Here is a 24,131-nt window from a genome sequence, read left to right as displayed (position 1 = left end):
CAGCGTGGCACTGCTCCGGCGGGGCGCCAAGCAGAGAGGAAGCGCGGGTGCCCGCAGGGGGCGAGGCGGGATCCTGTAGCTAGGGAACCCAGAGGACCCGGGACAGCCAGGAAGGCTAATACGCAACAGCAGCAAGCGGGGAGGACTCCAGACCCAGGTGTTACACTGGTTGTATTTTTCTGCACTTGCAGTGTGCAGTCTGAAAATGAGATTGTGAAAACGATTCCATTTATAATGGCATCAAATTAACTAAGTACACATTTAGCCAGAAAAGTGTATGATTTGTCCTCCCTAAATCAGAAAACCTGGTTGCATGGAGTTAAAGGAGCTCTAAGTAAGGGGGGACATCCGTGTCCGTGGCTGGGGGAGGTGGAAGGGTGTGGATGGCCGTCTTCCCAGACTGACCTGAAGACTCGCCGCCGTCCCGGTCAGACCCGTCCCTGGCTTCGCAGCAGGAATGGGCGGGTTTGTCTGTAATTCATACGGAAACGCAAGGAATCGGAGCAGCCGGACGACCTTCTGCCGAGCTGCTGTCACCGAGCAAGCGCACTCTCCGTGGACAGAGCGTGGCTGGCGGAGCAGCAGGATGTGTGTGGCATGGACCTTCACCTCGGGGCGATTGCTTTGACTCGGGCGAGATGGTCTTTTTCAACAAGCAGTGCTGGGACATCTAGACGCCGACACACAGACATCTAACGTTCCATCCGTGCTGTCCACCGCAGCCAGGTGGACCAGACGGGGTGTCAGAGCTGACTCCGGCCCTCCTGTCAGGTGCACGGCCGGTCTGCAGCCCGGGCGAGGCGTGGCTTCGGAGCTGTGACACCGAAGGCAAAGTGACACCGAAGGCCCACCGCGCCGAACGCGCACTCCCTCCATCCTGCCCGGCCAGTGTGTCTCTGAAGCCGGCGCCGCCAGGAAAGGCAGAGTGCTGGCAGTGACTGGGTTTAACAGTGACGCAGTGTGACCAGGAGGAGGGGCTGTGAGAGGTTCCCTGGGCGGCGCTCAGTGAGCCCCGCCCTCACCCCATGCACCTAGCACATGCTGCGGGCGTGGCAGGAGGCGGGGATGGATGGAGGGAAGGTGCCACAGTCCCCCCCCAGGTGCCTGCCCCTGTTGTCAGTTCTCAGGTGGAAGTATCTGCTCGGCCAGCATCCCTCCGCTGGGCTCTGCGGCAGCCCCGCCCAGGCGGGGGCAGGGCCGGACACAGCCCTGGAGGGAGGAGGCTGACACGGCCCCGCCCGCCCGTGAGGCCCTGGTGGCGGACACACTGCGAGGAATGAGCGGTGTCTTCACATTCTTTTGGCATAAATTATAAAAATGCTCCCGAGTGTGACGGCCGATTGAGAAGGGAATGCCTGGCCCGGAAGGTGAGGGACCCTCCCGGGACCCTCCAGGGAGCGTTGGACCAGGCTGGCAGTGAAGGGGTTAGCCTGCAGTATTTTATTGAACCACAAAACCCTATTTATAACCCGTGTCAGGAGCAATTAAACTGATTGATGATTAAGAAAGTTTAATAGTTGACTAATAAGATGCGGTCTTGACAGCCATTTCTCCTCATTGGGAAGCACGCTTGTGCATTAATAACGGCGTGAAGGATGGGCCGCGGGACCTGCCGTGGGTGACTCGCTGCGACGCGCTCTGGTACTGCGCCGGGTGCTCCTTATGAAAAATTAAAATGCCAGTTACAGCCTTTTGATTTATTATCGAAGCGGCTTGTTAATGTTGACTTACTGCAAGCAGGGTTAATTAGTACCTATCGATGTATCTGATTAAAGCACGCTGAGTGGGGTCGCGCAGAGAAGGTCAGGCAGCGTGAGTTACCGCCCGGCCGCTCCCGACACGGCAGGACTCGCCTCCCCCCTGCGTCCCTGAGGAGGCCCCACCGCCCGGCCGGGCGTGCTCCGGGCGGCGGTGCCCGCAGCACCCTTCCCGCCCCGCCCGCAGCACCCTGCCTGCCCCGCCCTCAGCGCCCTGCCCGCAGCACCCTGCCCGCCCCGCCCTCAGCGCCCTGCCTGCAGCACCCTGCCCGCCCTGCCACGGGGCGGGAGGCGGCAGCAGTTTCACCTTTAAGAGCCATTTCCTATCTCTGTGAAGAGCGAATGGATGGTTAAACCTTCTTTTGGAAACAAGCAGAGATGTTACAAAGCAGGGAACAGGAGTGGATAATAAACTTAAAAAGAAAAGCCCCGCTAGGTCATAATGAGGGAAATGCCAATGGAGCCAATCACGGGGTTCTGTTTTTGTCTGCCAGATTAGCAAAGGTGAAACCGGTTTGGCTCAGTGGATAGAGCGTCGGTCTGTGGACTCAAGGGTCCCAGGCTCGATTCCGGTCAAGGGTATGTACATTGGTTGCGGGCACATCCCCAGTGGGGGGCGTGGAGGAGGCAGCTGGTCGATGTTTCTCATCGATGTTTCTAGCTCTCTATCCCTCTCCCTCCCTCTCTGTAAAAAAGTCAATAAAATATATTTAAAAAGAGAAAGAAAGAAAGAGGACGACCCTCAGTGCCTGCAGCTGAGGAGGTTGGCGCCCCCCAAACCCCCAATCCGGGGCTCAGTCTCCTGGAAGGGTCCCCGGGTGGCGGCCCTCAGAGGCGGCTTGTGGGAGCCTCAGCCCTGGGGCGCTGGGTTCCCTAAGCATCCTTCCTGGGCGTGACAGCGACCTTAATAAAAGCCGGAGGGCCTCTCGCCCGCACCTCAGTGCTGGCTGGTCAGGCTGTCTGTGGCCCGGCCGGCGGCTCCGGCTGAGCATCGACCTGTGAACCAGGAGGTCTCAGTTCGGTTCCCGGTCGGGCACACGCCCGGATTCTGGGCTCGATCCCCAGTGTGGGGCGGGCAGGAGGCAGCTGATCCATGATTCTCTCTCCTCTTTGGTGTTTCTGTCTCTCCCGCTCCCTTCCTCTCTGACATCAATAACAAGAAAAGAAGTGTGTGCGCATGAATGTTATCCCTGACTTCTACCCCTCCCCACCCTCAGCTCAGTGCTGGAGTGGCCCCGCCTCAGAACGTGGCTGTGTTCGGGTAGTTACAGGGTGACGAAGGCACCTGCGGTCACGAGGGTGGGCCCGGTCCAGCGTGACCGTTGTCCACGTAGGAGATCAGCACAGACACACACGGCTGGTGTGGAATCCCTGGGAAAGGCATGCTGCACGCCGTGTCCCACGCAGGCGCGGGCCTGGCTTGCGCTTTGCAGCCCACACAGTGGAGCACAGCCCGAGTCTGAGGCGTCACCCCTCTGCCCGCCCCCACCCTGCTGTCCTCGGCCCCTCTGACACCTAACACTTATGTTTTCAGTTTTAGACTTGTTTTCCTCGCAAAGATGCCTGGCACAATTGCAAAGTAAAACAGAAGCCAATTAAATGAAAAAACAGGATGTGCCATTTTTTTTTAGATCCTCTGAGTATCACACTGGAGGGGAGCGTTTTTTAAAAGGACCTGAAATTAGTGTGTCCAGACGTCGGCCATCTCAGTGAGGCATCTGTTGTGCGTCTTTTGACTTTTAAATGGTGTTTCCTCATCAGGTTTCACACTGGAGGGACATCGTGGGGTCTCGTAGCTTCTCTCGCAGGCGCCTGCACGGCTGCCTTCTTGGATCTTTGCTTGTCAATCCGAGGATTTACCTTCCATGGACCTGAAACTTCTCACCTTGGAAACGGGTCTTAGAGGATTACCGCTGAGCGCGTGAGGAATATCTGAGAATCGGGCTTGAAAGGGTTATGGAGAAGTCCGGACCTCCGTGAGGAATAAGAAATCTGTGCGGGCTTTCTCTCATTAGAATGTGCATTGCCGGAGAAGCATCCATTTGTAATGTATTAATTATGTTAATTAACTGGAGAGGATTCAGAATATTAATCGTCTGCATCTGATTAGGTATCAGAATGGAGGAGCACTAAATGATGAGGGGAATAGACGTGACTCTCCTCCTTAGATCAGGAGGAATGGGCCTGGCCAGGTGCCAGCAGAGCAGCCGCTGCGGCTCCACATGTCCTTGTCCCATGTCCGTGTCCCCTGCTAACTCGTGTCTTTCCCACGCTCTGCAGAGGAGGAGGACGTGGACATCGCCGACGTGTCCCGTGTGCCTGCGGACGTGCTGCGCAACGTGGAGGCCGACACGTACTGGTGCACGAGCCGGCTGCTGGACGGCATCCAGGTGAGCCGGCTGGGGCGTGCCCCCCCCCTCCCCCCCGCTCTCTGCCCCACGTGGGGTCCTCGGAGAGGCGGAGTGTGTCCCACGTGCACAGGGAGAGGCGGAGTGTGCACAGGGAGAGATGGGAGTGTGCCCACGTGCACAGGGAGAGGCGGAGTGTGTCCCATGTGCACAGGGAGAGGCGGAGTGTGCCCACGTGCACAGGGAGAGATGGGAGTGTGCCCACGTGCACAGGGAGAGGCGGAGTGTGTCCCACGTGCACAGGGAGAGGCGGAGTGTGTCCCACGTGCACAGGGAGAGATGGGAGTGTGCCCACGTGCACAGGGAGAGATGGGAGTGTGCCCACGTGCACAGGGAGAGATGGGAGTGTGCCCACGTGCACAGGGAGAGATGGGAGTGTGCCCCCGTGCACAGGGAGAGACGGGAGTGTGCCCACGTGCACAGAGAGAGGCGGAGTGTGCCCACGTGCACAGGGAGAGGCAGAGTGTGCCCACGTGCACAGGGAGAGATGGGAGAGTGCCCACGTGCACAGGGAGAGGCGGAGTGTGCCCATGTGCACAGGGAGAGATGGGACAGTGCCCACGTGCACAGGGAGAGATGGGAGAGTGCCCACGTGCACAGGGAGAGGCGGAGTGTGCCCACGTGCACAGGGAGAGGTGGGAAAGTGCCCACGTGCACAGGGAGAGGTGGGAAAGTGCCCCATCTGCGGTCCGCAGGGAGCGGCGCACAGGGAGGCCTCGGGAGGAAGGCCGGATGGCGGGGCGGGGCGGGGCGGGGCAGGGTGGACGCCTTAGAGCGTCCCTCAGGCACAGCCTGTGTGCCAGCCGCTGCAGATGGTGCCCACGGGGAGAGTGCGCTGGCGCAGGGAGCCGTGGAGAGGTGCCCGCTCCAAAAGCCGCTCCCTGGCGCTGGGGACCCTCCAAAGCCGCTGAGACATGGGAGCCTGGGCCAGCCCAGACCTCGCCTCCATCTCAGCTGGAAGAGGGGCTCAGGGGCTGCTCAGAGCTGGGAGGTGCCGCCAGGCGGCCCGGCCCGGGTGGGGCCTGCTGGTGGAGCCAGTGTGGCGGGAGCAGCGTGCCTGGCGCCCGTGTGGGTGGAGAGGGCGAAGGAGCGGGCTGCCCCCCTCTCGTGCGCCGAGTCCCGCTCGGTGGGGAGAGCCTGGGAGCCAAGATCGCAGCCCCGGTCGATACATTGACCGCTCCTGGAAGCATCGCACAAGGTTATTAAACTGAATGTCAGGTCCTGCGGCTGCAGCAGAGGGTTCATTAAGAATGAGTCATTGAGCAGCAGCTCAGAACTGAAAATGGAAAAAGACTCAATTTACAGCAGCGTCGAGAAACGTAAAATCCATGCTGGTGCCCCAGCGAATAGTTCATTCCTCTTAATTACCACACAGCCCTCGACGGCCTCTGCCCCATGGCCTCTGCCCTCGGCCCGGCCTGGCCGTCCGTCTGTCCAGCTCTGGCATGGAGTTTCTGTGCCGTCCGAGCGCCCGTCCTCTTGGCACGAGTCCCCTTCCCGGGTCAGTCCCTGAGGACCTGGCCAGGTCGTGCTGTAGGAGAACAGTCCGTTTTCACACAAAACACAGCCAGCCCCCCACCAGTGGTGCTGTTTGCACACCCGACAGCAGGGCGTGGTCTGGCATGTTCTCCCTGCGGAGCAGCCTTTCACAGCCGGGGTTTGACAGGTCTCCCCGGGGTTCGGGGGGCCAGCTCATGCTTTAGCCAGTGCTTCCTGCTGAGCAGAGCCTTCCTCGTCTCAGGAAGGAGCTGGCCGTGAAGGCTCTTTCCCGCCCGAGAGCAGGCGGGAGGGGCCCACAGGTGGGTCTGCGCTGGAAGCTCATGCGCAACCACCTAAGGACCGGGCAGTGGGGCTGCTGGGAGCCAGGCGGGGGGGCTGCTGGGAGCTGGACAGGTGGGGTTGCTGGGAGCTGGGCGGTGGGGCTGCTGGGAGCCGGGCGGGGGGGCTTCTGGGAGCCGGGCGGGGGGGCTGCTGGGAGCCGGGAGGGGGGGCTGCTGGGAGCCGGGCGGGGGGGCTGCTGGGAGCCGGGCGGGGGGCTGCTGGGAGCTGGGCGGGGGGCTGCTGGGAGCTGGACAGGTGGGGTTGCTGGGAGCCGGGCGGGGGGGCTGCTGGGAGCTGGGCGGGGGGGTTGCTGGGAGCCGGGCGGGGGGGCTGCTGGGAGCTGGGCAGTGGGGCTGCTAGGAGCCGGGCGGGGGGGCTGCTGGGAGCTGGGCGGGGGGCTGCTGGGAGCTGGGCGGTGGGGTGTGGCCTGGATTGAGTCGGCACGGGCAGCCACACACCGGGCAGAGGGAGAGCGGCTTCCCTGGGCACTGGCCCGCAGGCTGTGGCTGGCGTGCCCCTCTGAGAAGCACCAGGGCCTGCCGGCCAATGGCAGGGTCGGTCTCACCCGCGGCCGCGGAGGGGAAGACATGTCCAGCAGCGGAAGCAGTCCCCAGGGTGGGCAGTGGGATCCTCTTCGGTCCCGCCACCACTGGCGTGTGGAGGTCCGTTGCTGCAGGCGGCCAGCTGCTGCCTCGTTCTGAGCATGTCCGAGCGCTGGCCGAGCCGTGGCCGTGGCCATGGCCGTGGTGTGGGCAGCAGGGGGACGGGGTGCTATGCCCTCGAGCCGTGCTGGGCCCAGGGTGGTGGCAGTGCTGGGTGTGGGACCCTGTTTGCCAGGCTGCGGCGGGGACCGGGGGCAGCCCCGTTCTCCCAGGCACACACGGCGGGAGCCGAGGAGGGCACAGCGCCTGGCCAGCCCCGTCTGACCTAAGGCCCCAGTGCCTAACCCGGTGCTCCTGTCCCCGTCTGTGTCGCACCTGCGTTCACTGGGGGTGGCCACCCGCTCACTCTACCCTCGGATTGTTGGCTGACATGGCACTGCCAGCACCGGGCCGGTCGCCATCCCACGTGGCTGTGCCGAGCGCCGTCTACTTCCAGTGACACTTCCTGAAGGGAGCACTTCCTGAAGGGACCACTTCCTGAAGGAGCACTTCCTGAAGGGAGCACTTCCTGAAGGAGCAGCACCTCAGTGTCCGAGTGTCCCTGCTGGTGTGTCTCCCGCTTGAGGGACAGACGCCACATTCACTGCTCCTGGGACGGGTGCCGCCTCTGACATCAGAGGCAGCTGGACCTCCTCGGATCGCCCTCCCGGCACTGCCAGGGTGTGTGCAGCTGGCACCCGGACACGCGTGCCCCCTGTGCCCCCTCTGGAGTGCTGCGTGCTGTGGGGTGACCATCGCTGTTCTCCCTCAGGACAACTACACCTTCGCCCAGCCCGGGATCCAGCTGAAGGTGCGGATGCTGGAGGAGCTGGTGAGCCGCATCGATGGTGAGCCAGCCCAGCCCAGCCTCTGTGGGCGCGCAGGTGGCTGTGGCGCCTGGGACTGCCCTGCAGGGGAGGGGCTCCTCGCCCAGCCCGGGCCCCACTGGCCTGGCAGCACTGGGCCTGGCAGTGTGCGTCCCCGAGGCCCCCCTGTGAGGGAGTCGGGAGTGGGCAGCCCTCACTCTGGAGCCGGGCTGCCTCCGCCTTGTGATGTTTGTGCTCCCGCGTCCTGGGCCTCTGCTCCCTCCCTGTGCTGGGGGCTGTCAGTCAGGGATGCTGGTTCTCACGGGTCCAGTCACGGGTCTGGAAACGGCCCCTCCCACGTCCCGGAGAAATCAGGGTGGGCTCAGGCCGCCCTAGGCTGTGCTTGCTGTGTAGGAGGGGGGTGGGCTCAGGCTGCCCAAGGCTGTCCCCCGCCCCGGAGCCCCCCTGCGGTCGACTGTCCGCGCCGCCTGCCTCTCTAGCGTGTTTGCCACGTGTGGACTTCCCGGGAGGGGACGCCTGGGGACTTGTCTCAGGGCGGCCCCCGGGCCCGGCGAGGAGGCGGGCCTGTGACTCGGAGGCCTCAGCCCCTCCCTCCTCTCAGTGGGCAGCGACCTGCTCCGCCGGGCAGCCCCCTTCTCAGGTCACCGTGATGACGGGGCCACTGCCCTGGGACGGCCCCGGGTTCCAGAGGGCCCCCCAGCCTCGCAGCTGGCAGCTGACCGCTCGCCGGGAGGGGCCTGGGCGGGCGCGGGGACTCGGGCCGGGGGGCCCACTGCAGCCGCCGAGGATGAGCGCTCGTCCCGGATGGGAGGCTGCGCGCCAGGGATGGCGGCTGGTGACCCGGCCCTCCTCAGAGCCCCGCCGTCCTCCCAGCCCCAACCTGGAGCCCAGGCGCCTGCCCCGGGCGGGGGAGGTGGAAGCCGTCCCTGCGCGCTGGCGAGCTCCCCTCTCCTCTCAGTCCCTCCACCTCCAGCCTGGTCTGCGAGGAGAGGGCCTGTGCCCGTGCACGGCTGTCCGTGTCCCGCCGGTGTGAGGCGTGGCTTCCCCAGGCCCTGTGGTGTTTGAGGGGGTTCAGAGGGGGCGCAGGCAGGGAGGGCGCAGGCGAGAGGGCAGAGCTGAGGGCTCCTGACGCGGCCCGTCCGTCCGCAGAGCAAGTGCACCGGCACCTGGAGCAGCACGAGGTGCGGTACCTGCAGTTCGCCTTCCGCTGGATGAACAACCTGCTGATGCGGGAGGTGCCCCTGCGCTGCACCATGCGCCTGTGGGACACCTACCAGGTGAGCCCCCGCGGCCGGGGCGGGGGGAGCCTGTGGGACACCTACCGGGTGAGCCCCCGCGGCCGGGGCGGGGGGAGCCTGTGGGACACCTACCGGGTGAGCCCCCGCGGCCGGGGCTGGGGGAGCCTGTGGGACACCTACCGGGTGAGCCCCCGCGGCCGGGGCGGGGGGAGCCTGTGGGACACCTCCCAGGTGAGCCCCCGCGGCCGGGGCGGGGGGAGCCTGTGGGACACCTCCCAGGTGAGCCCCCGCGGCCGGGGCGGGGGGAGCCTGTGGGACACCTACCGGGTGAGCCCCCGCGGCCGGGGCGGGGGGAGCCTGTGGGACACCTACCGGGTGAGCCCCCGCGGCCGGGGCGGGGGGAGCCTGTGGGACACCTACCGGGTGAGCCCGCCGGCCTGTGGGACACCTACCAGGTGAGCCCCCGCGGCCGGGGCGGGGGGAGCCTGTGGGACACCTACCGGGTGAGCCCGCCGGCCTGTGGGACACCTCCCAGGTGAGCCCGCCGGCCTGTGGGACACCTACCAGGTGAGCCCGCCGGCCTGTGGGACACCTCCCAGGTGAGCCCGCCGGCCTATGGGACACCTACCAGGTGAGCCCCCGCGGCCGGGGCGGGGGGAGCCTGTGGGACACCTCCCAGGTGAGCCCGCCGGCCTGTGGGACACCTACCAGGTGAGCCCCCGCGGCCGGGGCGGGGGGAGCCTGTGGGACACCTACCGGGTGAGCCCCCGCGGCCGGGGCGGGGGGAGCCGGCCGTGTCCTCAGAGCCCGTGAAGCAGAAGGGGCTTCTGAGCCGGGTCTGCAGCTGTGTTCCTCCTGCCGGCGAGCGCCCGGGGGTGGCGGGGTCGCTCGTGATGCGCTGGTCTGAGCCACATGTGCCAGGACTGCACGCTCCCCCCGGCTGCACTCCCAGTTGTTTATATTAGATTTAAAGACGTGCCGGCGGCCAGTGCAGCCTGAAGTTCCCTCCTCCGACCCTGATGGAGCCATTGCTCAGGAGGCTGTGTTTCTGGAACAAACCACCCCGTTCCCGAGGGTCCCATCGCTAACCTGGCCTTTCCGTTTCGGTGTGATGATTGCTGCAGCCGAGGCCGGGCTGGGTGACTCACGGTCGGCAGCGCCGTCAGCGGCTGGAGTGCCTCCCAGGAGGCTGTGCCCTGAGAGCCGCGTCCTGCCTCGGTGATCGGGCCGGGCCTGGGGGCTGCCCGCAGAGCCAGAGCCGGAGCTGCTTGGTCGCACTGACCCGCAGCCTGCGTGGACGGTGTGGAGAGGGTGGGAGGCCGGGCCTGCCCCAGGTGCTCCCTCCTCCTGGTCTCCGTGCTCCGGCTCCATGTTCTTCTTCCCTGACGCTTGCTTCCCTTCCCTGTCGGCTGTTCCCCGAGGTGCTTGTTCTCTCTAACCTCGTCCTGAGCAGCTGGCTGCTGGTGATGCATTTGTAAACGGGTCGTGTTCTCAGTCCTCTCCCGTAGCCACGGTTGGTGCAAGGAGCTGGCTTTGTACATTCTTACCCTGCACCTGTGCCGGCTGCTCATCCAACGGGGAGGACGTGATCTGGAGCTCACTGCACTGCTTGTTCACACAGCGGGATTCACAGCGGCCCAGATAGGGGCACCTGAGTGTCTGTCAGCGACGGCTGAGTGAACACACACACACACACACACACACTCTCATACACACACATTCACACACACACACACACGCACACGCACGCACATGCACACACATTCACACACACACATGCACACACACATTCACACTCACACACTCACACACACACTCACACACACACACACATTCACACACGCACACGCACGCACACACACATTCACACACGCACACACATGCACACACATTCACACTCACACACACACACACACACACACACACACACACACACACAGCGTCATTCAGATAAAGAAGGAAGCCCATGCATGTGGCCGGGCCTGGGGAGGGGGAGAGAGGGGGAGGCAGCCTGGTCTGTGGAGAGGGAGAGGGAACTGGCTGAACTGGCTGAACTGGCTGGGCATCAGGGAAGTCTGGCAGAGCCCAGAGCAGCTGTGCGATGGAAGGTCCTGGAAGATGGAAAGGCCCGTAGGGTAGCCAGGCACAGGGGGGCACTTCAGCACTTGAAAAATGTGACCGAGGGACTGGTTTTTAAATTACTTCCTTTTAACTCATTGAAACTTAAACGGCCCAGGCCCCGGCACCAGGCCAGGGGGCGGGGGGGAGTGCCTGCTGGGAGGGGCGCCCCCTCCGTGAGCCACAGGGTTCCCCACCAGGAGCGCTGCTGATGGTTTCATTCTGCCCCTCCGCTCCTTCCCGTGGTCGGCCACTGCCCGCCCGGAGCGTGTCGCAGGCACACCCTGCGGCGGCCGCCAGGCACCGGACAGGAGCGGGGAGTTCGTCGCCCTCGGCCTCCATCTGGTCACTCACCGTCCGTCTGGGGCGCCCCCTCCCGAGGCAGGGCTCCGCCCACGAGGCTCCGAGCACCCAGGCCCTGGCACCCACCACGCGAGGGAGGTGGCACTGGCCACCAGTCCATGGGGCGTTTCCCCCGGTGATGCTCCGAGCTGCTTGCGTGTGCCCAGCGCTGGGTGCTGTCTGTCAGGAAAGGGTGTGCCTGGGCACTTTCCGGAAGCGTGGACGCCGGTCTGCTCGGGCTCCACAGCGCTGTCTGCTGCTGGCTGGGCACTGCCCGCCCGGCTGTGGGTCTGCTGGGCAGCAGCAAGGCGCCTCTGGTGCACGGCCGGCAGGAGACGCCCGCGAGGGCAGGCAGTGTGAGGCCACGGGCCGGCCAGTCCTGCTGCCCTGCCTGGTGGTCTGGAGCCCGCACTGCGTGGCTGCGGGCCAGCACGTGGCCTGTCAGTGTCTCGCTCAGGGCCCACAGGCTCCCAGGACGGCCGGTGGAGCCCTGTGGGGCGTGGCCCCGTGGGGCGGGAGGGGGCTGGGGGTGTCCTCTGCACACCTGGTTACTCTGGTCCTGAGACAGCGCCCTCGTTGTTTTTAAAAAAAGTATGTATTTTTATTTATTTCAGAGAGCAGGAGGGAGAGATAGAAACACCAATGAGGAGAGAGAATCATGGATCGGCTGCCTCCTGCACGCTCCCTACTGGAGATGGAGCCAGCACTGGGACACGTGCCCTGACCGGGAATCCAACTGTGACCTCCTGGTTCATGGGTTGACACTCAGCCACGGAGCCATGCCAGCCTGGCAGTGCTCCAGTTGTCTTGACTTGTGTTCCTGGTTATACGGCCCCCTTACCAGGCAGAGGTCAAAGAGCAGAGGGCAAAGGGCAGGGCAGGCATTCATGATGGCAACTTCCAGGCCTAAGGAGGGATAGTGTCACAGTAGGCACTGGAACCCCTTTCCCCCTGCTGCCCCGCCCACCTGCGCCCCTGCAGCACCAGTGAGCACAGGGCTGTTTCCCCAAAAATAAGACATCCTCCGAAAATAAGACCTACTTACAGGTTTCCTTCTGAGTGAAATATAAGGCATCCCCCGAAAATAAGGCCCCCCCTAGACTAAACATGAGAGATTTGGTCCATTGATTCTGAAAGAAACGGAGTCACAAGAAATTCACCAGGAAATTCAGGAATTGGATCGTTTTGATGATGTTCCAGAAGATGATGACATGATTGTCATTGAATAAATGAGTAAATTCTTGATACTGTAGGATTCTCAGTTTGTCTGGTTTGTGTTGACAACTACCGTACTAGTGTACTGTATACGGTAATAAATTTCCTTTATTTTCATTTAACAATAAATATGTACCATATTCTTCTACATGGAAAAATAAGACATCCCCTGAAAATAAGACCTAGAGCATCTTTGGGAGCAAAAATTAATATAAGACACTGTCGTATTTTCGGAGAAACAGGGTAGAAGGCCCTGAGCAGGGAGGGGGCGCGGGGGAGGGCTGCCTCGGGCGGAGCCTGGGCTTACAGACTCCTCGGAGGCAGGCCCCCTGACGGCCTCCCAGGATGTGCTGAGGTGGACGTTCGCCTCAGAGCTGCCCGGCGTGTCCTCAGCGTCACGGTTAGCGCCCCGTTTCCCGTGACCTTCAGTGACCACCAGCAGCGCCTCGAGAGCGAGGGACGCGGCGCTGCAGCCGCTGCCTCCTCCCGGCGGGCCCGGGTCCGGGCAGCCCCGGCTCCTCTCCCGGGGAGGGTTGAGGGTTCCGAATACCAGCCTCCTGGCGCCCTGGCAGCCTCTCGGCGCTTCACTGAGGAGCACAGGAGCGGGCGGAGGGCGCGCCCGCCGGTGGAGCCGGGTGGAGCCGGGCGGAGGCAGGGGATGGCTTCTCGGAACGGTTTTCAGATGAGAGTTTTGCCTGCGGTGGACGGGCCTGCCCAGTGCCCAGGACCTGTCTGCTTCCACGTGGAGCTCGCCTGCCGCCGCCTGGGCCCGGGGCCATCAGGAGCCCTTCGAAGGCCGTCTGTCCGCTGGCTCGCAGGGCCGCTCCGCACCGAGGCGCTCGCTGAGCATGAGCCGTGGCGGTAAGGCGCTGCGGTTCTTACTGCGTGAGCGTGAGCAGTCAGACGGGGACACGTGCAAACGCAGCCTCGTCAGCTGCTCTGACCGCCGTTCAGTGGCTGAGGGCTGTGTGGTGGAGTGTCTTCGGGGGGACGCCGGGCCCTGTCCTGGGGGTCGGGCGCCCTCTGCCCTGGCAAGGTGCCCGCGGTGCTCCGTCGTGCACCGGGAGCGGATGCTGTCCGTGGAGATGGATGGGACCGCCTCCTCTCATGAGCGAACAATGTCCTCGGGGCTCTCGCAGAGCCAATGTGTGGGGTGAAAGGAGACGGGGGGCGGGGGGGGGGTTTGAGGCCAGGGCCCCATTGGGGAGCAAGGCTGCAGCCTCGCCTCGGACCCTAATTAATTCTCCATCAGCCGGTTTTCGGGAGCGAATGGGAGAGACAATTAAAACGATGCGCGAGGCAGGGAGTTAGGATCTGGGGAGGTGAGGGCGAACGGGCTCAGTGCGCAGTTACACTGTCCTGGGCCTGGGCCCGGGCCTGTGCCTGTGCCCGTCGGAGCGCGTGCTCGCTCACAAACACCCTCCGGGCTGCTTCCAACTCAGGCTCAGACGTTTTAACAACGTTAAGTGGCTAATTACTCTGTCCCCAGTTAAAATGCTCCTGTTGCGAAGTCTAACCGGACAGCGGAAGTTGCACAAGCAGGCTTTTACAGGAGCTCCTGGGGCCCAGCTCCCTGGCGTCAGGACGGTGCACCCCCGACCCCGGGCCCCAGGCCGCGGGCACCGCTGGGCAGACGGGACGCGAGAAGAGCCGCTGGTCCAGGCGGAGGGCGCCGAGCGCGGGCTGCCCTGCGGTCCCCGTGCCCACGAGCAGGTGCCAGCAGGCTCCTCCTGCCCGGGGCGTGCCAGCTAGGAGGTGCTGCCGTCCGGCTCACACGTCGGGTCCTGGGCCCCTGGCAAGCACGGCTCCCACGGAGACTCCTCCCGCCCCCACGGCTCCCGATGGTCTCCCGTGGGGCGCGTGGTTTTGAATCACACACCGAGACCACCCGGCCATCCCGTTCCCGGGTGCCTCGGGGTTTGCTGAGGTTATTTTGGGGGGGTGTTTGCTGAAGTTATTTTAGGGGGGCAGATTGAGGTTATTTTGGGGGTGTGTGTTATTTTGGGGGGATGTTTGTTGAGGTTATTTTGGGGGGTGTTGAGGTTATTTTGGGGGGATGTTTGCTGAGGTTATTTTGGGGGGGTGTTTGCTGAAGTTATTTTAGGGGGGCAGTTTGAGGTTATTTTGGGGGTGAGTGTTATTTTGGGGGGGTGTTGAGGTTATTTTGGGGGGATGTTTGCTGAAGTTATTTTGGGGGGGTGTTAGCTGAGGTTATTTTAGGGGGGCAGATTGAGGTTATTTTGGGGGGGTGTGTTGAGTTATTGGGGTGAAATCTGAGCGCCATTCTTGGGCTGTTTGCAGCGGATGACTTCACACTCGCTTCGGAGACAGCTCCTGAGCTGAGGGAGAGAAGGTGACGCCACGTGGCGTGGGGGTGGGGAGGTCGGAAGGGGGCATGGTGAGCACCCGTCTTTCCTCGTTAGGGTGCTGCGCCGGGGGTCAGCGAGGCCCAGGCCGCCTCTCCGGAGCGAAGGGCCCGGGCTGGGCTGTGGGAGTGCCCGTGCCTGGCCACCTCCCCTCCGGGACCTGCTGCTGTGCCGGCCGCCGGTGCTGAGTGTGTCAGTGTGAAAGCCAGCGCTCCGGGTGGGCACGTGTGTGCTGGGCCCAAGGCTCCCAGTGCACACAGGCGGGTGTGGACACAGGGCCCACGGGGCAGAGGCAGGCGGGAGGCCCAACCCCCTGGGGTTGGGGGAGGGGGGGCCCCAGCCCCCTGGGGTTGGGGGAGGGGGAGGCCCAGCCCCCTGGGGTTGGGGGAGGGAGAGGCCCAGCTCCCTGGGGTTGGGGGAGGGAGAGGCCCAGCTCCCTGGGGTTGGGGGAGGGGGAGGCCCAGCCCCCTGGGGTTGGGGGAGGGGGAGGCCCAGCCCCCTGGGGTTGGGGGAGGGGGGGCCCAGCTCCCTGGGGTTGGGGTTGGGGGAGCCCAGCTCCCTGGGGTTGGGGTTGGGGAGGCCCAGCTCCCTGGGGTTGGGGTTGGGGGGGCGCAGCTCCCTGGGGTTGGGGGAGGGGGAGGCCCAGCCCCCTGGGGTTGGGGGAGGGGGAGGCCCAGCCCCCTGGGGTTGGGGGAGGGGGAGGCCCAGCCCCCTGGGGTTGGGGGAGGGGGAGGCCAGCTCCCTGGGGTTGGGGGAGGGGGAGGCCCAGCCCCCTGGGGTTGGGGGAGGGGGAGGCCCAGCTCCCTGGGGTTGGGGGAGGGGGAGGCCCAGCTCCCTGGGGTTGGGGGAGGGGGAGGCCCAGCCCAGCCAGGCGCCGCCCTCACCGCTCTGTGCCGAGGCAGCCTGTGGTTCTGTGAAGCGGCCGCCGAGCTGCGCTGCCAGCGGTGGGGTGAGCGGGCGGTGCCGGCCCCCGGGAGGCAGGCGGTGATGGTCTGCGTGCAGCAGAGGGGTGTCCGCTGGGTCTGCACCCGGCACGTCTGGACCCCATTAGCACCGCTGCGCCTTAGCGCCTCTGCCACACTGCCTGCCACGGGGGCCGGGAAGCCGGCCCTGCGCAGGCTGCATGGTGGGGGGGGCCTGGCCCCCAATCTGCTCACCCAGCTCGGAGCACCCCCAGAGCTGGGCAGAGTCAGCGAGCCTGTCCTTGCCGTCGGGCGGTGAGTCTCTGGGCTGGTCCCCGTGCTCCCGCATGAGGGCGGCGGCTCCAGGCCCGAGGGAAGGCCTGGTTCTGGGCAGATTTGAATGTGGATCTGAAAGCCCTAATTTATTAAAGGCTTTCTTTTGGGGCCGGTCCATGCAAATAGATTTTCTCTCCCTCTCAATTCTCTCTTAAAATTTAATGCTGCCATAAAAGTGATGGATCAGAAATTATTCCAGGAGAAACGATGCTGAGGGCTCCCTCCCTGTGAGGCAGAGGCCGGGCTTGTGAGGAAGGAGGGGCCGTGTGCTCTGGGGAACCGCGCCCTGCGCCCCGCGCCCCATGTTCTGCGCCCCGCGCCCCGCGCCCCGGGCCCCATACCCCGTGCTGCTCTTCTGGGCGGCCCGCGCCTTTACGCACAGCCACGTCTGTCACATCCTGCCTCCTCGAGCTCACCGTGCAGCCCCCACTAAGGACCCTCGATCGCCCTAAGTGGGTAGAGCCTGCGGACTGAAAGGTCCCAGGTTCAGTTCTGATCAGGGGCATGTACTTGGTTTCGGGCACATCCCCAGTGGGAGGTGTGCAGGAGGCAGCTGATCGATGTTTGTGACTCCCTATCCCTCTGCCTTCCTCTCTGTAAAAAATCAATGCAATGTATTTGTAATAATAATAAAAAAGGACCCGCGATCACAGCAAAGGGGGCGGGGGCGATCCCACACTGAGGTCGGAGAGGCCCGTGTGACGGCAGCCTCGCCCGCCCCTCCCAGCACAGCGCCCAGTTCCTGCGTGTGCTTATGATCCGTGTGAGGCGCCGGCCGCAGGCCGCCGGCCGCCGGGGGAACATGGAAGCCGAGACCTCAGCACAGGCGCCTGCGCAGTGCGAGGCCGGGCGTTCTCCCAGGCCGGCTGGTGGGAACCACAGAATTAGACGCTGTCAGGTCTCAGAGCAGCAGCGGGGCTGGGGCAGCTGCCGCTGACACCGCGCCCGCAGGTGGCCATGGCAGGGGAGGGGGTGGAGACGGGAGACAACACTGGGTATTTCCGAGGAGACTGTGCGGTGCAGTGAGGGGTGCGCCGGGAGCCGGGCAGGAAGGGGAGCCGCTCCTGCCACTGGAGCCCGGAGGGGGGCGTCCCGTAGCCGCGCAGGCGGAGCAGCCGGCATCGGCAGCCCGGCGCTTCGTTCCAGCAGAAATTACCGGAGAGCTTAACGACGCAATTAAAGGTGAAGGACGACTCCTTTATTACGTTTCTCTTCCAGAAAAAATAGAAGGAACGCCGTTTCTGTGCCTGACTTCCTGCCGTAAAAACTGCTGTCACACCTAAGTAATTTGCATTTAGTTAATCTGCAGCCGTTTCGAACTTTAATTTTTCGTGTTGTAAGCAGAACTATCTCTGCTGCAGAGCCCGGAGCGCGGCTCCGAGGAGGACAGAAGGAGGGTGCGGGGCGGGCGGGCTGGGCGGCGCCTCTGGGGGGTGTGGTCACCCCGAGCGGCCCCCAGAATCCGGGCCAGGAGGGCGGGCCGCGTGTCTCAGCAGGGCCTGGACCCCGAGAAGGCGCCAAGGGGATGCCCAAGGTCATGGAGGTCAGGGCTGAGGATGGGGTGCACTCAGGCCAGCGTCTGAATTGCCGTGGGGGGAGGGAAGCCGGGCCACGAGCACAGCGGCCCCTGCAGGAGCCCGTCCCTGCCCGTCCCTGCCCCCGGAAGGACCGTGCACAGGGCCGTGTCGGTGTGATGCGGGCCTGTGTGATCTCTCGTCACAGTCTTAGTTGTTCTGAGTTCTCTGACTGCACACAGCGCTCCAGGGCCGCCTCCTGCGCGCCCTCCAGGTGCAAGGGACGGTGTGCTGAGTGGGCGCAGCCCCGGGGCAGGGCGCTCTGAGCGAGGGGCAGCCCGCGGGCCAGCTGAGCCGGGAGCTGGGGAGGGCGAGGCGTGAGGGCACTCCCTGGGCGTCAGTCCCTGCAGCGCGGGGAGAGGAGCCCTGGTGTGGGGCAGGCCCGCCCCGTTGCTGTGTCCGCCATGGCTTCCGTGGGTGGCCGCCCCTGTGCCCGGCTCCCGCCACGGGCCCGCCTGCTGCCCCCTGTGCAGCAGACACAGGCCGGTGTGAGCTTCCTCCACCTGCTCAGCGGGCCGCAGTGCCTAAGGAGAAACGTGCTTATTTGATGCGATGTGCGGGGGGACCCTGGTGCCCGCTGTGGTCCCAGAGCCCGACGGCACGCGTTCGGGGTGGTGGTGCCGGCCCACCCACCTAACTCTCACCTTTTTTTGTTTGTTTGAAGGATTACAAACAGTAGTACACACGTCTCCTTTCTTCCCCCCGACCTCCCCCAGCCTCCCCTCCCCCCGCATATGCCTTCACCCACCGGGTCTTGTGTCGTTGGTCATGTCTGTCGCCTTCTCTCTTGCAGTCGGAGCCCGAGGGCTTCTCTCGGTTCCACCTGTACGTGTGCGCTGCGTTCCTCGTGAGGTGGAGGAAGGAGATCCTGGAGGAGAGGGACTTCCAGGTGAGCCGGCCTCTCCCCGCCTCCCGTGGGCGCCCTCGTGGGGCTGGGCCCGGGGCCAGCTGCCCGAGCTTCCCTGAGGCTCAGGCCCCGCCCGGCAGCTGGGGTGGCTGTTTCTCGGGCTCCCGGGAAGCCTCAACCCGTTTCCTCAGCAGCGTGTGGGAGAGCCACGTTCACACCCTCCTCAGAGGCTCCGAGCCCCCGGCCGCCTCGGCTGAGCCCCAGCCTGTGCCGGTGCCCTTTGGCCCTGCTTCCCGCCGTGCCTGGAGGGCGGGCCCTGGGGCAGGGACGCGACACTGGAGTGGTGGGCGGGCCAGCCCGGCTCTGCGCTTCCTGGAGCCCCTGGCCTCCCCGGGACGGCAGGGCGGGAGCCAGGCCGGGTCCCGGTGCGGAGTCGGCAGCCCGGGTGCTGCTGAGGCCTGGGCGGCGTGTCCCCACACCTGCGGGCGCAGCGTGCTTGCCGTCCGGGGAGACGTGCCCTGCCGTCCCCGGTGTGGCCTGGGCAGCTGTGTCACCTAATTAGTCTGAGGATTTCCAGGGCAAACACGATAGGATTTCTCCGCTCGGTCTTGGGTTTGTTTTCTGAGATAAAGCACACAGAAAGGTGCATTGATCTTTTAATTCCTCATGCAAAGAGAAAACATTTGCTCTCCTCTCATTTAGTGTGTCTGCTTCTCCGCTGGGCCGGCGGGTGGCTGGGGTGCCAGCCGGACGCACGCCGGGCACGATGGGGGCTCTGTCTCTCTGTCGGGGCTCTGTTGCTGGGGCCGGGGACAGTCGGCTGCGGGTCTCTGAGAACTGGCCGTGGCCAGGCACACCGGATGCCGGGCCCCGGCTGTGCTGGGCCAGGCTGGGACCCAGGCCTCTGGGCGGTAGCTGGCCGGTTCTGTCCTGACGGCCTTCACTGACCTGGGACTGTGTGTCAACGTGGAGAGTGCGTGCCAGGCTGACTGGAGGCGGGCAGGAGCCGCGCTGCTTGGCCGTGCTGGCGCGGCCCCCATGGACGGGGACGGGGACCGACGCGCTGATGTCACCGCGTCAGTGCGGGTGCAGACCCCATGCAGCTGTCAGGTCCGCCAGCGCGGAAAAGCGAGGCTTAAACTACGTTTCCTCGCATCGCTGGCTGACCGCTGGCCGCTGGCCGCTGCCTCAGCCCTCCCCTGCGTCCCAGCCCAGGGCCTGTCCCGGAGAGCGGCCGGTGTGGCGCAGTGAGGCCTGAGCGGGGTGGACGCGCAGGGTGCGAACGGGCCGGTCCTCCTGGCGGTCCCGGTAGGAGGCGGCTGTGCGAGAGCCTGTGTTTACGGACGGCCCGCCTGTCCCTGCCTCCGCAGAGGTCGCCTCGCAGCCACGCGGCATTCCCGTCTCCCTCCGTCCGCTCGGCACCAAATTAGATTCCGGAATGGAGCTCAGCCTGCTGGGAGGGACTGCGGTCACCTTGCGACGGGAGGTCAGGATGATATGGAGCGGAGTGGATTAGGAATAAGCCCCGGGCGTTTATTTACGACCTGCGCGGAATTGGATTGGCACCTGTGTGGGTCGCGTCGGAGAGCGGGCGGCAGATTGATGCTGAGTCGTCCCCGGGGACTCGCCGGGACGCGTGCTCCGAGAGCTCAACGCTGAGGCCGGGAGGAGTCTGAGCTAAAGGGACAGAGCGAGGGGAGGCAGGCCCCAGAGACCCCGCTGGAGCCGAGGCCGGGCAGGGGGCTCAGACCAGCTCAGGGCCACGTGGCCACACACACAGCCCTGGGGAAGGGGGCTCCGACCAGCTCAGGGCCACGTGGCCGCACGCACAGCGGGGGAAGGGGGCTCCGGCCACACTCACAGCCCGGGGGGAGGGGGCTCCGACCAGCTCAGGGCCACGTGGCCGCACGCACAGCCCTGGGGAAGGGGGCTCTGGCCCAGCGCACAGCCCGGGTGAGGGGGCTCCGGCCCCACACACAGCCCTGGGAGCCAGGCCCCTGCTCCAGAGGAGCCCAGCTCACCAGGGCGGAGGCACATGCTGACCCCCCACGTCTATGGGAAACGGGCTGGAGCCAGAGGTGCCCACGGCCACAGTGATGAGGGCAGTGCCTGCCCCTGTGTGCCTGCCCCTCTGGGGGAGGGGGCACAATCACTCTGGGCTACTTCCTACAGGGGGCTGATGCCTTGGGCTCACTGCACCGCTCGCTGCCCCGGTGCCTTTTCCTGGGTCCCCCCCGCGGCGCCTGCTGACCTGCGGTGCCCGCTGACCTGCGGTGCCCGCTGACCTGTGGTGCCCTCCGACCTGCGGTGCCCGCTGACCTGTGGTGCCCTCTGACCTGCGGTGCCCGCTGACCTGCCGTCTCTCCCCAGGAGCTGCTGCTGCTCCTGCAGAACCTGCCCACGGCCCACTGGGGCGACGAGGAGATCAGCCTGCTGCTGGCCGAGGCCTACCGCCTGAAATTCGCCTTCGCCGACGCCCCCAACCACTACAAGAAGTGAGCGGCCGCACAGGCCCACGCAGGACGAGCACCGCCCGCCGGCGCCGGCCGTGGCCAAGGAGCGGCCGGCCGGACAGCCCGCCCGGCACCTGCCGGGAGGCGCAGGCACGGCCCGGCTGGCAGGCGGCGGCCTGCTGCCGAGATACCAAAGAGAGCAGGGAGGGTCCGGCCGTGTGGGCCGGCGGTCGGGCCCTCCCGTCCTGGAGGACCTTTGCCAAATGACCCTCCGGGGACCCAGCGGCGGCCCTCGGAGAGCCTGCGTCGGGCGCAGGGACAGAGGGACGGGAGCCGTCATGCACCGGCTCTGAAACGCAAACATTCTGTTCTGTTGAGTGAAAGAATAAAGTACAAACAAACGGTCAGTGAGGCGAGCCTCGTCGCGGCTGGGCACGGCGCTGCCGGCTCCGCCGGAAAGCGCCCAGACGGCGGGGTGTGGTCGGGGGCCTCGAAACCGCCTCAGCCCCCTCCTCCCCTCGGGAGCCCCGCCCTGCTGCGCCCTAGCCCAGGGCGGCTCCGCCACCTGCTGCCAGTCCTCTCTGTCCGTCCAGGGGTCCCTTCGGGCAGGCATCGTGGCTCCTCCCTCTCCCCGCCCTGCCTTCGGCCCAGGGGGTGCAGAGCAGCAGCATGGCACACACCCCACTTTACCAAGGAGGAAACTGGGCAGGAGGGGTCAGACAGCTCTCCAGGGTCCACGCTCGCCCTCGCTGTCCTCGCAGTGGGGCCTCCTTCCGTGCCCCCAGTTTGGAGATGGAGGGAGGGGTTTGCAGTGACCCCTCAAGGTCACGTGACCGGCCGAGGCCTGCTGAGGCCCTGGGGCAGGTGGTGGGCGTGGCTCCTGGGGCGCCTGCCCCCACCCCGTGCGCCACGTGCGCCCTCCTCGGGGCTCCTACCCTCGCCCGCTGCCGCTGGGCCCTGCGGGCACCGGGCTGCGGAGAGCCCTCCCCTGAAGGATGGCCAGCGATTTGCCAAGTTAATGTGTTCGCTCTCCGCGTCCCGGAGCCCTAATGAGGTGTCCGCGGGGACGGCGGGCTGAGCGGAGCAGGATGACTGCGGTGGTGTCATTACCTCTTGTAATAAGATTTACTTGTCGCTGACATCGGAGCGGCGTGGTCATTTACTGGTGACTGATGGAGCCGTGCCGCTCGGGGCAGCCGGGCAGGGCGGCTCCTCCCACCTGGCCCCGGGCCCCGTGCGGCCCAGCCGAGTGCAGGCGGCTGCGCCCGGCTCCTGGGTCAGAGCGTCCTTGCTCCCGCCGCGCTGCTGCACGGCTGTGTCCGCCCTGAGCGAAGGCCGGGGAGCAAGGGCCGGTGCCTGGCACGCCGGTCAGCCGGCGGGGGGAGGGGGGAGGGGCCTTTCCAGAAGCCGCAGGCTGGACACCGTGTCTTGGGGACCATCCAACCGGGGAGGGTCAGGGACCTGGGGCAGAGGATGGGGCCGTGAGGGATGCGTAGGGGTTTGCTGGGGAGAAGAGGGCATTCTGGGAAGGGTCGCTGGCGCCTCCCCCTGCCTGCCCCGGGCTGGAGAGGGGAGAGGCATTTCCCATTAGTGTCTCAGGTGTGTGGGCCGTGTCTCCTCTGCACGCCACATGCCCACTCAGCCGACACGGGTGGACAGGCGATGGGTTTCCACATGCAGGAGGCTGGCTGCTCCTCGGGGCACCGGCCTGTCCCCCCTTTGCCCCCCCCAGGCGCCCACCCCCTCCCCACCCCCCTCGGGCGCCTGCCCCACGGGCCCCGAGCGGCTCTGGGTTTGGGGGGTTTGCCTCCCCCTCCTCCTGCACGCGGTGGGCCCTGGGAAGTGGTATCAAGGGCGCCTCCTCCTGAGAACCCGGTAGACGCCTCCGCCGGGGCCTGAGGGGAAGCGGGTGCCCTGGCGGCCATGGGGGCTGAGAGGGGATGGGTGTGGGGCCAGGGAGCCCTGCCGCCCGTGTGCGCGCAGTGGGCGGGACTCAGGAGCCGTGGACTCTGCCCTGGCGCCTCCCCATCCGCATCCCCCCACCTCTGCCAGGGCCTGGCCCCTGCACCCCGAGAACCTTCTCCCTGGGTTCATGAGGCAAGAACGGAGCCACGCCCAGAGCCAGACTCGGGTCCCAGTCTCCACGCCCGAGCCGCCTTCCCCGGAGCCTCGGCCAGAGGGCCAGGCCGCCGTCCCCGGAGCCTCTGTCAGACCGTCGGGCCGCCGTCCCCGGAGCCTCGGTCAGACGGTCAGCGCCGTTCCCGGAGCCTCGGTCAGACGGTCAGCGCCGTCCCCGGAGCCTCGGTCAGAGGGCCGGGCCGCCGTCCCCGGAGCCTCGGTCAGACGGTCGGGCCGCCGTCCCCGGAGCCTCGGTCAGACGGTCGGGCCACCGTCCCTGGAGCCTCGGTCAGAGGGCCGGGCCGCCGTCCCCGGAGCCTCGGTCAGACAGGCCGCCGTCCCCGGAGCCTCGGTCAGACGGTCAGTGCCGTTCCCGGAGCCTCGGTCAGACGGTCGGGCCGCCGTCCCCGGAGCCTCGGCCCCGGAGCCTCGGTCAGACGGTCAGGCCGCCGTCCCCGGAGCCTCGGTCAGACGGTCAGTGCCGTTCCCGGAGCCTCGGTCAGACGGCCGGGCCGCCGTCCCCGGAGCCTCGGTCAGACAGTCAGTGCCGTTCCCGGAGCCTCGGTCAGACGGCCGGGCCGCCGTCCCCGGAGCCTCGGCCAGACGGCCGGGCCGCTGTCCCGAGCCTCGGTCAGACGGTCAGGCCGCCGTCCCCGGAGCCTCGGCCCCGGAGCCTCGGTCAGACGGTCAGTGCCGTTCCCGGAGCCTCGGTCAGACGGTCAGGCCGCCGTCCCGGAGCCTCGGTCAGACGGCCAGGCCGCCGTCCCCGGAGCCTCGGTCAGACGGTCAGTGCCGTTCCCGGAGCCTCGGTCAGACGGTCAGGCCGCCGTCCCCGGAGCCTCGGTCAGAGGGCCGGGCTGCGCCAGCTGACAGCACGTCAGTCACCCTGGACGGGGACGGGGCCGGGGCCGGTCACAGGACCGTGTTCGTGCTGCGCTCTTTCTCCCTTCACCTTCGTGCCAGCTTCTCTCTTCCTTCTAAGCGTGTCCCACGCACTCACGTGTGGAGCGTGAAGGTGGACAAACACGCACATGCTCTGTGTGCTCGGGCTCTTGGCTGAGAAGGGGCGAGGTCTGCTGTTTCCTGCACCCCCTTCCTGCTCCCACTGCTCCCACTATCCCGCCTGACTCCCTTCCAGGCGGAGTCTGAAAGGTGACTCACCTGCTGT

At 65.9% G+C, this 24,131-nt stretch overlaps 1 protein-coding gene across 4 annotated transcripts in view; it reads left to right on the top strand.

Moving 5' to 3' along the window:
* Nucleotides 1–21,247, top strand: part of TBC1D22A (TBC1 domain family member 22A) — a 67,255-nt gene extending 46,008 nt beyond the window's left edge. For 2 of the 4 annotated variants that reach the window (XM_036420216.2, XM_036420214.2), the window contains 5 exons: nucleotides 4,038–4,147; nucleotides 7,400–7,475; nucleotides 8,604–8,731; nucleotides 18,339–18,434; nucleotides 20,763–21,247. In XM_036420216.2, the coding sequence (XP_036276109.1) occupies nucleotides 4,038–4,147; nucleotides 7,400–7,475; nucleotides 8,604–8,731; nucleotides 18,339–18,434; nucleotides 20,763–20,891 (539 nt within the window). In that variant the 3' untranslated portion in view covers nucleotides 20,892–21,247. Of the gene's footprint in view, nucleotides 1–4,033; nucleotides 4,148–7,399; nucleotides 7,476–8,603; nucleotides 8,732–18,338; nucleotides 18,435–20,762 lie in introns of all 4 variants that reach the window. The other 2 variants (XM_036420215.2, XM_036420217.2) reach the window with 2 other exon arrangements.
* Nucleotides 21,248–24,131: the final 2,884 nt, after the last annotated feature.

The sequence above is a fragment of the Pipistrellus kuhlii genome, unplaced genomic scaffold, assembly GCF_014108245.1.
Source record: "Pipistrellus kuhlii isolate mPipKuh1 unplaced genomic scaffold, mPipKuh1.p scaffold_m20_p_64, whole genome shotgun sequence".
NCBI lineage: Eukaryota > Metazoa > Chordata > Mammalia > Chiroptera > Vespertilionidae > Pipistrellus > Pipistrellus kuhlii.
This window is presented reverse-complemented; position numbering and strand designations above follow the sequence as displayed.